This window comes from Brassica oleracea, chromosome C5 (assembly GCF_000695525.1).
Source record: "Brassica oleracea var. oleracea cultivar TO1000 chromosome C5, BOL, whole genome shotgun sequence".
NCBI classification, from domain to species: domain Eukaryota; kingdom Viridiplantae; phylum Streptophyta; class Magnoliopsida; order Brassicales; family Brassicaceae; genus Brassica; species Brassica oleracea.
The window spans coordinates 41,627,119-41,640,464 of NC_027752.1; the positions used below are offsets into that span (position 1 = coordinate 41,627,119).

The 13,346-nt window shown below is 37.9% G+C and overlaps 3 protein-coding genes across 10 annotated transcripts; 2 read left to right on the forward strand and 1 right to left on the reverse strand.

Annotated features, from left to right (window-relative positions):
* The first annotated feature begins 213 nt into the window (after positions 1-213).
* Positions 214-4,240, forward strand: LOC106294894 (zinc finger CCCH domain-containing protein 37). 8 transcript variants are annotated; one of them, XM_013730585.1, is made up of 12 exons: positions 214-770; positions 1,505-1,752; positions 2,143-2,199; positions 2,291-2,362; positions 2,482-2,538; positions 2,638-2,835; positions 2,989-3,035; positions 3,128-3,174; positions 3,289-3,428; positions 3,482-3,547; positions 3,634-3,774; positions 3,860-4,240. In XM_013730585.1, the coding sequence occupies exons 1-12, from the start codon at positions 350-352 to the stop codon at positions 4,013-4,015; spliced, it is 1,650 nt and encodes a 549-aa protein (XP_013586039.1). In that variant the 5' UTR covers positions 214-349; the 3' UTR covers positions 4,016-4,240. The 8 variants fall into 8 exon arrangements, with proteins under 8 accessions (XP_013586039.1, XP_013586041.1, XP_013586043.1 ...); XM_013730587.1 differs by having other exon boundaries at positions 215-770; positions 3,494-3,547; XM_013730589.1 differs by having other exon boundaries at positions 215-770; positions 3,289-3,407.
* A 298-nt stretch (positions 4,241-4,538) lies between these two features.
* LOC106294893 (CTP synthase-like) lies at positions 4,539-8,945 on the forward strand. Its single transcript, XM_013730584.1, has 23 exons — positions 4,539-4,768; positions 4,867-4,957; positions 5,079-5,236; positions 5,387-5,466; positions 5,535-5,621; positions 5,703-5,753; positions 5,845-5,962; positions 6,029-6,085; positions 6,177-6,241; positions 6,328-6,411; positions 6,503-6,553; positions 6,652-6,714; positions 6,814-6,860; positions 6,989-7,058; positions 7,146-7,208; positions 7,318-7,407; positions 7,490-7,528; positions 7,605-7,832; positions 7,925-8,010; positions 8,095-8,143; positions 8,226-8,306; positions 8,393-8,486; positions 8,576-8,945. Exons 3-23 carry the CDS (start codon positions 5,119-5,121, stop codon positions 8,731-8,733), a joined length of 1,779 nt encoding a protein of 592 aa, XP_013586038.1. The 5' UTR covers positions 4,539-4,768; positions 4,867-4,957; positions 5,079-5,118; the 3' UTR covers positions 8,734-8,945.
* Positions 8,946-9,354: 409 nt separating this feature from the next.
* On the reverse strand, positions 9,355-10,583 carry LOC106293499 (fasciclin-like arabinogalactan protein 14). The gene has a single exon (XM_013729177.1). It carries the CDS (start codon positions 10,475-10,477, stop codon positions 9,665-9,667), a length of 813 nt encoding a protein of 270 aa, XP_013584631.1. The 5' UTR covers positions 10,478-10,583; the 3' UTR covers positions 9,355-9,664.
* Positions 10,584-13,346: the final 2,763 nt, after the last annotated feature.

The following is a 13,346-nucleotide window of genomic DNA, read 5'->3' on the forward strand; positions in this document are numbered from 1 at the left end:
CACATTTATTCCTTAACATATGTGACCCAACCAAAATGATCTTACATAAAGTGCAACAAGACCAGTGAGGAAGAATCAAAGTTGAAGTCTCTGTTCGGTCTCTTTGTTAACTTCGGTGTTTATTATTATTATTATGTAATAATAAAACAAAAAAAGCTCACAACTTTATAAATCTATTTATTGATAATGATAAGAAACAAAGAGTAATTTAATAAAAAAAGAAAAAAGAAACTAAAGAGAATCAGTGAAGAGATGTCAAATCAGTTTCGTGGGATCTGAGAGAGAGAGAGAGAGAGAAGAAGAGAGAAACAAACCTCTCTCTCTTTAGGGTTTTCAATCACAAATCCGAATGGCAGCACATCGTCACCAATTGTTCACATACGCCCTCCAACCTTCTCTCGCCGCCGCCTCCACCGTTTCCCCCGCTCCTCCTCCGCCGCAACCGCTACCGCAACCGCAGCAAAGTCTCTCCCTTTCTTCTCTCTACGCCTCCTCCGCCGCCGACCGCTACTACCCCGACGCCACGTTCCGCTTCTTATCCCGCGACGGATCCGAAGCTTTGACCAACTACCAAGCAACGGTTGCTTCTTCTTCCTCTTCTTCGGCCATGTACCACCACCACCATCTCCCCAACGCGGCGGCGGCGTCGCATTTGGCTTACCCTCCTCAGCTGATTCATCAGGAAGCTTGGCCGCCTGGCGTCGAGCCTCCCGCCGCCGCCGCCGCCGCCGTTGAGCCTCTTCCTCCTGGAGTCAAACGCACCTCTGAAGGTTTGTCCTTTTACTTAATTCTCAGATCTGCTTCATTGATTCTTATTTATTGCTTGAATTGTTCAATTTGTAAAGCTTTAAAGTCTCCACCTTTCCGTTTTCTCTGCCCTCATCGTGATTCTACCTCTATAGTTCCTTCAATTGCAGCATTAAAAAACTTATCTTTAACATTAGAACACACTTCTTTAATCATTGGTCTCTAGCTTAGCTTGCTATTCTAGGATTGGATAGATCTTGATTTACATTTGCATTATGGTTTGTGTTCCCCTGTGCTTTTATCTTTAAATAGAGGTTGAATTGGTTGGCCTTTTTGTGTTTGGGATACCACTAAGCTTATACAAGTTAGAATCATCCCTAAGGATATTTGACTACTCTAATGCTATTAATTATTAGTTTATTACATCTCTGTAAAGTATATTTGACTACTGTAATGTAATTAATTAGTCTTTGTTGCTTTAAAATTTCAGAAAGACAGTTAGTTTTCCCTTAAAAGTTATGCTTTCTTGCAACTCTCTTATGGTTTCCAATAAACTTTTCAAAAGGATTATATGTAAGACATACTTATTGAGGCTATATTTGCTTTCTGCTGTATTATTTCGTATATTTCATTATCCTCAAGTTTATTTTCAAGGTATAAATATACAGCAGCATATATATATATATATATATATATATATATATATATATATTACCTTCTCATGTTGTTGTATATTACTGTTTATTATGTAATATAGCGCTCTACTATCCGACTCTCTACGGTGCCCATAATCCAATGGGTCAGACGGAAGCTTGGTATACTACGGACTACTTAACCAAGCGCCTTAAGTTGGAGAGTACGAGCCATTTGCCTGTCTATCCACAGCGGGCAGGGGAGAAGGATTGTACCCACTATATGCAAACAAGAACTTGTAAATTTGGAGAGGGCTGCAAATTTGATCATCCTGTTTGGGTTCCTGAAGGTGGAATCCCAGATTGGAAAGAGGTGATCGTTTACTACTATCTAAGTATTTACATTATAATGATGATTACGTTTTTCTCTTCTCTGGATTTAGGCTATGTACTTATATGTTTATACCACGAGAGTTTGTGTCTGATTACTTTTAAACTATACCTATACTCTTTTTGCTTGGTGTCTGGGCTCATAAACTTAGGTACAATATATATATATATATATTTTGTCAGCACTTAGTACAATATATCTATACTGTTTAGGTATCTTGATAGTGACTCAAGGCTTCAGTTTCTGTTTCTGCAACTATGTTTGTTATTCTTGCATTTCTCTTTGTCAGATCGTTTCTTGACTTGAAAGTGGCATTGTTTAGGCATTCAAGGATAAGATGATAAAATCTTTTTTTTCTTTTTTTTCATTCAGGCACCAGTTGTTCCAAACGATGAGTACCCTGAGAGACCAGGTGAACCAGATTGTCCGGTAAGCTGTTTCTGAAAACTTTTCTCGCTATTTTAGTTCTGTTTCTTCCTTAGGATCTGACCATCATTGTCTTCTCTTCACTGCCGGGCAGTATTATATAAAAACACAACGTTGCAAATATGGTCTAAGGTGCAAGTTTAATCATCCCAAAACAGCGGCTGCAGTAAGTGACTTTTCCATCTCCTAATTATATTCCTCAGTTTCTTTGTATGTGGCAGCAGACACTCCCGATAAGATCTTGTGGTTCTAATATATGCTACTTGATGCTCTTCTGTATATCAGGTTACTGTTGAAACTCCAGATGCCTTACCTGAGAGGCCTTCTGAGCCCCCGTGCACTGTAAGATACACACATATAGTAACACAACTTATCCGTTTTCACTGATGAATAATCTAATCCTAATTATTAAGTTCACTGATGTTTTCTACTCTGCAACAGTTCTACATGAAGACTGGAAAATGTAAATTTGGTTTAACATGCAAGTTCCACCACCCAAAAGATATCCAGCTACCATCATCTAGTCAAGATAATGGTAGTACTGAGGCTGTAACCAGTGAACCTGATGTCACCAACAATCCGCATGTGACATTTGCTCCAGCAGCATATTACAACTCGAAGGGACTACCAGCTAGGCCGGTAATGGTTTCAACTTCAAGTTCCATACATATTATCTTATAGTCAGAATTGGTGAACTATCTAGTGTCTAGTTACTATTCTTATAACTGATGAAGATTGTATGCTGACCTGTTCTGTCATCTTAGAATGAAGTTTCATTAATTAGATTGTTAGATTTTACAGGCTGAAGTAGACTGCCCGTTCTATCTCAAGACCGGAAGGTGAATATCAAATACAAAGTCGTTGATTACAACCTCGAAAGAACAGAAAAAATGACACTAACGTTTAATATGTTTTCCATTTTCACGATCAGCTGCAAGTATGGTGCCACCTGTCGCTACAATCATCCTGAGAGGACTGGTTAGTGAGCGTGTCTCATTTAAATATGTTTGTTCTTAGAATCTTCAGGTACCACTTTCACTTCTTAGAATCTTTACGGTATCTTCTGTGTGCGTGTTTTGATTTTGGCCACAGCATTCACTCCCCAAGCTGCTGGGATAAATTATCCTCTAGTGTCCCCGACCAGTGCGAGTGTAAACCTTGGGTTGATTAACTCAGCTGCCTCCCTCTATCAGACTCTTGCTCAACCCACGGTAGATGTCTACAATCATGCTGTAAGAAATATTTAAATGCTCCTTCTAAGATGCTGGAGGTTTAATTAAAGTAGAACTTGTTGCAGCTAGGAGCGCTTACAGCAACGTATCCCCAAAGACCTGGACAACCAGAATGTGACGTGAGTATTCTTGTGCAACTTTTTAGATTGTTGACATGTCAATTGGACTTTTACTAAAACCCCTCACTATCTTTCATATGTTATAGTACTACATGAAGACAGGGGAGTGCAAGTTTGGAGAGAGGTGCAGGTTCCATCACCCAGCAGATAGGTTGAACGCAACGAGTAAACAAGCTCCTCAGCAGCCGAATGTGAAGCTGAGTCTTGCAGGGTATCCCAGAAGAGAGGTACCGTACAAAACGTTGATCAAATAGAATCCACACTGCTTTGCTTGTATTTTGTGTGCTAATCCAATAGAGGAATCTGTTGCAGGGTGCGCAAAATTGCCCGTATTACATGAAGACGGGGACTTGCAAGTACGGGGCAACATGCAAGTTTGACCATCCTCCTCCAGGCGAAGTTATGGCTAAAACCGCTTCAGAAGCTGAAGCTGATGCTGCTGGTGGAGCGACTGACACGACTCAGTGAGTAGCTATCTTTATGTAAGATAAGATGATAAGCGTGTTGTAATCTTGTTTTACTTGCTATGTTCTGCATCTGTTTCTCCTTTCTCAAATCCCTTTTTATCACATCCTAAAACCAAAAGAAGAGATTGAGTGAGTCCTACTTTGCTGAGTATCTTCTCTACAATTGGTCAAGCAGTAGAGCTTCTATGTTTATAAAGGCAACAAAGTGGGTCTGAAGTTTTCACCATTACCATTATTCTCCTCTCAATGATTCAATACTTAATATGAAAGCAATAATCAGTAAACTCCAACCAAATTATACAATAACGTTGAAGAACACACACACACACAAACTAGTTTCCAAAACCGTTTGCTAGTTCTTGTAAACATGCTTCGTCAGCAAGAAACATGTCGATGCCAACTGCTAGCGGATCCAAAGTTTTGTGTTGTTAGTTTTTGGTTGTTATCAGCAGAAGGAGAAGAGGACAGCAAACAAAGGCAGAGGAAGAGTACATGGAGTTATAGACTCTTGTCTCTAGTTTTGATTGAAAACATGTGAATGCCTCTATTAACGACAAAAAGGACAAACGATCAAAGATGTATAGCAGAGCAAAGACTCAAAAAGTTTGATACCTTTCCCATCTCTCTTTTTAAAACTTTTTGATTGGTTTTAAAATTGGACGCACAGTTTTCAAGACCCTCTCCTGGGCCTATCTCTACCGAAACACTATGCAACCTCTCCCACAGCTTCAACACGGGTGTCCGTGTCTCCATGGTATTGAATGAAATCTACAGCTCATTAAAGACTCAGATGGGTCAAAGCCACAACTACATGTCGAAATTAAATTAAAAATTAAATTATTCTTTCTTTAGAGGTTTAAATAAGAGGGGAGGGTCTGCAGGTTATAGCTTAAAGCCGCCGCCTTGAAAAAATCCAGAAAGGCCATTGCTTTATTCGACTAAGGTAGAAATTTGCATTTCTTATTCACGCTTTCTTCTGTGTTTGATTCATACATAACCATCTTGTCTTTATTAGGAAGAGATTGTTCGTCTTATGCTTACTGAGTCTGTTCTTGATGGTTTAGGTGAAGAGTAAGAAGAAACTTAAGAGACAAACCAAACAGAATGAAGTATGTTTTGGTGACAGGAGGAGTGGTGAGTGGACTTGGGAAAGGAGTGACTGCAAGTAGCATTGGACTTCTCCTTCAAGCCTGTGGCCTTCGTGTTACTTCCATTAAGATTGGTGAGGCTATTTTATATACATCCTGTGTTTTTGGCTATGAGACTGCATGTAACAACTAAAGGAGACACCTTTTTGTTAGCAAGGATGAGACTTTCTTGACTGGTTTTTGTTGGTTCCTATCTATATGATCATTTTACACTGTTTACGCAGATCCTTATCTTAACACTGATGCTGGGACAATGTCTCCGTTTGAGCATGGAGAAGTATTTGTTCTGGATGATGGTGGAGAGGTATGTCAGATTGTATGTCCTGTATAAAACTGATGCATTGTTGTATCTAACCGGTGAGCATTATTTAGGTGGACTTGGACCTTGGAAACTATGAGCGTTTTTTAGACAGTACATTGACCCGTGATAACAACTTAACAACCGGAAAGATCTACCAGGTATGTCTAGTTGTCTACTACCTCAATAATCATCTCATGTTAGAACCTGGTTTACAAAGTTTTTGTCTTTGATTTTTGCAGTCAGTCATTGACAAGGAAAGGAAAGGGGACTACCTTGGAAGAACTGTACAGGTTCATTCACTATCTACTTGTCGCTTCTTAACTTTATGCTGGTTCTAATTTGACTTGGTGATTGAACAAAAGCGTTTGAATTTTCTTTAAGGTGGTTCCGCATATAACTGATGCAATCCAAGAGTGGATTGAGCGTGTTGCTAATGTTCCCGTGGATGGAAAGGAAGGTCCTCCTGATGTCTGTGTCATTGAACTAGGAGGGACCATAGGTAGGTACTTTTTGTCGGTTGATATTGCTCAGATGAGTGGCTTTTATTTACTTATGTTCTGTGCAGGTGATATTGAATCTATGCCCTTCATTGAGGCTCTTGGTCAATTCTTCTATAAAGTTGGTAAGCTGTGCTCTGAAGTTGTCAAAGATCCACTAGTTCTCTTACGTTATTGATTATCGGCTCCATTACCTTCTGTCTTTTGTGTTCTTAGGGCCTGGTAATTTCTGCTTGGTGCATGTGAGCCTTGTGCCTGTTCTCAGTGTTGTTGGTGAACAGGTAGCTTTCTGTGGTTTTCATATCTTCAGTGGAGATTCTATTTTATTGATTTGTAACAGTTGAGGTATCAACATCTGTATTTGCAGAAGACAAAGCCAACTCAGCATAGCGTGCGAGGACTCAGGAGCCTTGGTTTGACTCCAAATATCCTTGCATGTCGCAGCACAAAGGTAATAGCCTCTCCAACACTGTTCATTTGTTGTAGTGTTGAATAGCTATGAGTTTTGGCTTTTCATCTTATCAGTTCTTGTTTTGAAACAGGCACTTGAAGACAATGTGAAGACGAAACTATCTCAGTTTTGCCATGTTCCGGTACTTGTTGTTTAATTTCTCAACCTCTTAGAGCAGAGACGTTATCTCTCATTTAAGTCTTAAGCAAACATTCTGTCTGCTTTTCTTTTGTTTCCTAGGAAGAGAATATTGTAACACTCTATGACGTTCCAAATATCTGGCACGTTCCTTTGCTTCTGAGGGTAAGTAAAATTGTGCTTGAATAATTTCTAATACTACTTACAAAATCAAATTAATTGTTTTTTTGTCTTACTCTTTTGGTGTTAAATTCTCTTCTATAGGATCAAAAGGCTCATGAAGCAATTTTAAAAGAGTTGAACCTCCTTGGGTTTGTCCCTAGACCATCTTTTCGTTTTTACTTGACTATAAGTGTAATTTTTGTTCTGCTTTAGGTCCTACACTTTAGCTTCGCTGTGATGACTTTTTCTCTACTAATTGACATTTGCTTCTTTGCAGCAAAGCTGTAGAGGCTGACGTGACAGAATGGACTGCAAGAACTAAAATCTATGATACCCTGCAAGATCTTGTTAGTCAACTTTCTAATTGTTTATTTGATGGCAGCGTGTCTAGATAATGGAAACTGTTGTTCATTCTCAGTGGTCTTCTCTTTCAGGTTAGAATTGCTATGGTTGGAAAGTACACTGGCCTTACTGATTCTTACCTTTCCGTGTTGAAGGTAACTTGATCTCTGTGGTCTTGATTAAACCAAAAATAGTTAACCTTTAGTTTATGCCCTAATCTGGGCTTAGTATTGAGTATCTTGGCATTTTCATTATTGTCTACAGGCTCTTTTACATGCCTCTGTTGCATGTCACAAGAAGCTTGTTGTAGACTGGGTTGCAGCCAGTGACCTTGAAGAGATTACAGCACAGGAAGTGAGTCTTCTCTTCGTTTCTCTCCTCTGTGTACTACAACTGTATTTAATCTCATGAACCTTTGTACGACTTGCCATTGCAGACGCCAGATGTCCATAAAGCTGCATGGGATCTTTTGAAGGTAGGTTAATCCTTACAGAGACTGCTACACCAATTCTGTAAATATGTTGGGACTCACCATTTGTTGCTTGTTTCAGGGTGCTGATGGTATTCTAGTACCAGGAGGTTTTGGTGACAGAGGAGTGCAGGGGAAGATGCTTGCTACAAAGTACGCCCGTGAGAATCAAGTCCCTTTCCTTGGCATATGCCTGGGAATGCAGCTGGCTGTTGTTGAATTCGCCCGCTCTATTCTTGGCTTTGAGGATGCAAACAGCACAGAGTTTGAACCAGAAACGCCAAGCCCTTGCGTCATTTTTATGCCAGAGGTACTTAGACCATATAGTCTTTTCATCTGACTGATTACATGCTTTCATTTTCTCAAGTGTCTTCTTAACCTTGGTTTAATCTTATTTTTAAGGGATCTACAACGCATATGGGTGGCACAATGCGCTTAGGGTCAAGGAGGACTTACTTTCAGGTTCCTGATTGCAAGTCTGCTAAGTTGTAAGCACATACCAGCTCCATAGCACATGATAACTCTTAAGGCTCGTTTCCAAAGCCTATATAACTTCTTATCTCTATTTGTAGGTACGGCAATGCAAAGTTTGTTGTTGAGCGACACAGGCACAGATATGAGGTAATGTTTTATATTCTACATATTCTTTTCCTTGAGCTCTCTCCTCAGTCGTGAAACTTGGAATATATTTTTGTAATGGCAGGTAAATCCAGATATGATACAAGAAATTGAGAATGCTGGGCTCTCATTTGTTGGGAAGGATGAGACTGGGCGTCGTATGGAGGTAATATGCTCGTAGACACCCTGTTTAATGTGTAACTTCAATGAGTTTGGAACAGTATGTCAATGTTCTGCGTGTGTGGTGTGCAGATTGTGGAGCTTCAAAATCATCCATACTTTGTGGGTGTTCAGTTTCATCCTGAGTTCAAGTCCAGACCTGGAAAACCTTCTGCATTGTTTCTAGGTAATTTCTCGGTTATATAGCATAATGGCAAGAACCTGTATTTGATGGTTTTTTGTGGGCTTGCTAAGAAAACACTTTGATACAAACAGGTCTTATAGCAGCAGCGTCTGGGTGTCTAGAGGCAGTTCTGCAAGCAAGTGGCAAGGTGAGCAAAGTTTCAACAACTAGAGTGGCCAATGGAACGACAACGGGGAAAGTTTACCAGAATGGCAATGTGTATAGCAATGGAAACGGATTACATCACTGACTCAATGAAGAGAAAATTTTACTGCACTCGCTTTCTTCTTTTTTTTGTTTCCCTTTAATCAAAAACACTCTGCATGTATAGCACCTGAGTTTTGTTTCCTTGTCTTTGAAGACTTTGTTGTTGGTTTTTGGGATAGACATGGATGTCAAATGTGCTTCATGTTCTTGTGGTGCTTTTGCCTTTTCATAGCTTAAAGTAATAAACATCTTTAATCTAATGTTTGCATTACTTTGTTTCCTTTATTATACATGTAACCAATATTAAAAAGATTGGTAGAAAGATAGAAAGACTAGCAACTATATTGATTATAACTTCGCATAGGCGTTAACAAATTATTAATTTATTTTGTATATTAAATATTTATAAAAAATATTTTAGATTTTGGATTTTATTATAATATTATTTTGATGAATTATTAAAATTAGATATATAAAACTAAAAATAGACAAAATTATGGATTCATAGTAATATTATTATTTAATTAAACAGATAAAAATTAGATTAGATCGAATTAAACTGATTTTAAACAGTTTAAATTGATTTACAATGATTTAAACTGATTTTAAGAAAATTGTTTGGGATAATGCAACCAAACAACAAGGCACCATTTGTAATAAGAAAAGCCGTGCAAGTTTGTGTTTCTTTATTGGCTTCCAATTGAAATCTCTTACAACTTAGCCAAGCATCCAAATAAATAACTTTTGGGTTTTACAACTTCCTCTATCCTTATTGAATCATCAATCACTTTATTTCTTCTAGAGATATTGTTGCCTTTATTCCATAGAACTTGTGAAGCTTGAACTGTTCTTTGTGTTTTTGGTGAAAAACTTTTCTTCCAATCTCCTCTTTTTTTCTGGCTCTCAAAAAGCTGATCTGATATTTTTGATTCTTGCATCCTGTTATTCATCGCCGTCAAGTCTTAACCATCACATCACCAGACCGTCATGAACAACCAAAATGATGAGACCACGAACGCAGACGCAAAGTTAGGAGCATTAATCGCTGAAACTCCACTTGTTGAGTTGGCTTTTGCAGCAGAAGGTGGCTTAGCGGTAGCAGCAGAAGGTGGCTTAGCAGTAGCGGCAGTAGCATCAGCAACAACGGGCTTAGTAGTAGAGGAAGGTGGGGATGGTGGCTCGTCAAATTCATAATCATCATCATTAGGAGGTTGTGGAGGAAGTGGTTTAGATGATGAACCAACATCAAATGAACCATCAGGATTCATGAAACGTATGTAGCTACTAATATGAAGCACCGAGATGTTATATGGGTGTGTGGCAACAGAGTCTATAAGCTTAGAGTCAAGGATAGATCCAGGAACCGCAGATCCAAACATAACGTCACCGTTGTTCATAACGGTTGCGTTTACGAACCCTTGTTCGCCTTTGGCTTGGCCGCTTGCTTGGAAGAGAGTGGTGAGTATTACTGATTTTTTGTTCAGGCTTCTGAGTTTCTTGATGTCGTAGTAATCTAAAATGATGAGGAGGCTGAGGACTTTCTTGTTGTCTTCGGCTGATTGGTCGGAGAAGTGGGACACTGCGTCGTTGGAAAGGGCGAGGACGGTTATGGTTTGACGGGAGTTGATGGCGGAGGCGAGGTTGGTTTGGGTGAGAAGGTTGTTGAAAGTGGAGAACTCATTGTTCTGGTTTAAGATGTTTGTGATGTTGAATGAGTTTGATGAAGTGTAGAGGAATGTGGAAGCGAAGGAGAAGAAGAGTGTAAGTGAAGAATAAGAAGAAGACATTTTGTTGTTGATGAGGTTGGTTGTTGTTTGCTGTATGGTGTGAGCTTTTTATAGAGTAGAGACCTGCAAGTTTGATTTGGTCTCTTTTATTAGGCACGAGGAAGAGAGTGTGTTTCTCCAAACTTTGAGGAAACTTGTGTCTCGTCTCTTTTGGAGCTAGAGTACTTGTAGGATCGATATGGATTTTATTTTGAATTTAAAAGTTGAAAAAGACAAAAATAACACTAAATCAAGTTTTTGTTCCCAAACTAGCACTCAAGGTCAAAAGTCACAAAATAGCATTTAATGTTTTATCAAAAGTCACAAACTTATGATTTAGAGTTAAAGGGTGGGGTTTAGGATTTAGGGTTTAGGGTTTAAAGTTTAGGGTTTAGGGTTTAGAGTTTAGGGTTTAGGGTTTAGAGTTTAGGGTTTATGGTTTAGAGTTTAGGGTTTAGAGTTTAGAGTTTAGGGTTTAGAGTTGAAAAATGAGGTTTTGGAGATAAGATTTCAAATTTTGAAAAATAAAAAAATTAAAATTTTCAAAGGATAAACTTAGAAATGTGCTATTTTGGTCATTTTAGTTTTTGAGTGCTATTTTTGTGATATAAACTTAGAAAGATGCTATTTTGGAGATTTTTCCTTAAAAGTTTGATGTTTAAAATTTTAATTATTGCAATTTATTTTAAACTAAAATTAGAGTTAAATTCTAAAATTATGAGTAGTATAATTTTATTTAGGAATCAAATAAAAACAAAACAAAAATTTAATAGATAAATATATCTATTTAGTTTTAATTAATATGTCTGTAAATCCTATAACATCTTTTCAATATGGACGAAATATGTTTTCATGAATCAAATAAAATTAAAAATTAGTAAAGAAGTGTATACATTTAATTGTAACCATAAAGGTAAAATTAAGTGTTTATGCTATTACAGTGATGCCAAGTTGTATGCACTAGAGGTGGTGTAATCATAAAGGTAAGATTGCTTATACGTAGCGAAATTCTGGGCCCTTTATGTGAAACTTTTTTTGACCCATTAATTACTAAATTATTTAAAAAATTGAATGAGTGAGCCCAGAAAATCGAAAATCGGTGACAAGTGATAAATGAAATCTATTACGACAAGTCTCAATTTTCATGAAACCACCTTAGCGAAGAGGGTCCTTCCTCTGGACACGTGACTTCTGTTCTCCATTTTATCGTAAATTGAAATTTGACAAATTACGTTTGATCATGGCCTCTTATGGAAGCTTGTTTCTTTTAATTGAATGTGTGACATAATTTTCAGTCCAAGAAGATACTGCCTCTTCGTGCTCCGTCTTTATCCCTTCTTAATTGCGAACCTGAGAAATAAAAATATCCATCTAAACTGTGAATGTGTAAAGTTATAGAATTTAGTGTCGAATTCAATTGTCTGTGTAGCTTCTTCCTCCAATCAAAACTACTCATAACTTCATCTCCTTGTGACACCTAAACGCTTCACCTCCAACCAAGCTCAGCATATATACTCCTATAATCATAAGCCTCATGTACTTCCCAATCAGAGGCGGAGACAGATAATTTATTTGTTGGGGGCATAAGTAAAATTGATCAATGGATTAGGAGTATATTTGCTAAAAACAATGAGGGCATATTAAATTTATTTAATGATTACCATAAAATTTTAAAAAGTTGTTTGGGGATAAATGTCCCTCTCTCACACAACGTGGCTCCACTGTTCCCAATCATCTCACTAATAACCCACCACATACATTGTTTACAGGGTACAAAATATAGCTTCCAAGCTCCACCGCTCCGGTGAACTCAATCTCCACAACCCCGGCGAAATTCAAAACTGCTTCCATGGATACTATTCTCGAAAACTCAACCAGCAAAGTCCTAGCAAGTCCACCACCAAAGTTTCGGCGAAGTCCAACACCGGTTCCTTGGATAAGAAAAAAGCATTTGCAGCTCCAGTGTTCTGCCAAATAGCCGCAGCATTCGCCATCGTATACATATTCTACCATCCTTGCCAGTGGACTCCAACGTCTCTTCCCTCAAAGTTTGATCACTTCGCCAATATATTAGATATATGATGGTCACAAAGGCGTTCAGGTATGCTGCAGTTTGTAAATCGTTTAATTAATATGAGCAATATGGAGTTTAAAGGCCAAATTTTCGAAACGAAGCGGAAAGTGGTATTTCGGCGTTTTCTGGTGGTCTTTCAGACAAGTCCATCAAGAAAAGGATCAAACAAGGGTCCAATGATTGACCTGAAACCACTTGATGTTCTCGAGAGTCTCTCTAATACTGTTTATCTTGACTGTTTATTTGTTACTATTGTCTGAAATCTTTTAATGGTTTTTGCAGCTGAATGCTCATTTTGTAGAATGTAGGCAGCACATAGATTATGGTAATGAAAGGTATTATATACTCAAACAACATCAAAGAAGCCAAGTATAACAAAGGCAGTCAAGTGGTCATCATTGCCTTACCCGCTTATTCCCTTCTTAATGAGCTTCTACGCTATATCAAATCCATTTCCACCGGTTTGTTACATACTGAAATACTGAAATTCTTTCTAATCGAAGTTTATGTAACATAAAATCGATGTTCTATAGAGAAATGGAGACAACAAAAGTTTCAAGCCTCTTTGACCATCATCATATATTAGTACATGAGGCAACTATGCATTAAAGCAATATTGTTATATTTTTTGAAATTTTCTCAAAATCTATGTGTTAACCCATACGAAAATATTGAGTTTTACGTTAAACGCTCTATATACTGAAGCCTAAACTTTTTAGTGTTGTTTTAAAATTTCTAATCATATTCTACATTTGTATTAACGTATTTTAAACTCTCTTTTATGGTATATGAGAATCGTTCTAATTTTTTTATCAA

Bases quoted from the DNA above. Each gene is read 5' to 3' on its own strand.
- LOC106294894 (XM_013730585.1), top strand. From the start codon at position 350: ATGGCAGCACATCGTCACCAATTGTTCACATACGCCCTCCAACCTTCT. The intron at 1,753-2,142 runs GTGATCGTTTAC...TTTTTCATTCAG, and splicing joins GAATCCCAGATTGGAAAGAG to GCACCAGTTGTTCCAAACGA. The intron at 2,200-2,290 runs GTAAGCTGTTTC...ACTGCCGGGCAG, and splicing joins CAGGTGAACCAGATTGTCCG to TATTATATAAAAACACAACG.
- LOC106294893 (XM_013730584.1), top strand. From the start codon at position 5,119: ATGAAGTATGTTTTGGTGACAGGAGGAGTGGTGAGTGGACTTGGGAAA. The intron at 5,622-5,702 runs GTATGTCTAGTT...TGATTTTTGCAG, and splicing joins CAACCGGAAAGATCTACCAG to TCAGTCATTGACAAGGAAAG. The intron at 6,242-6,327 runs GTAGCTTTCTGT...CTGTATTTGCAG, and splicing joins TCAGTGTTGTTGGTGAACAG to AAGACAAAGCCAACTCAGCA.
- LOC106293499 (XM_013729177.1), bottom strand. From the start codon at position 10,477: ATGTCTTCTTCTTATTCTTCACTTACACTCTTCTTCTCCTTCGCTTCC.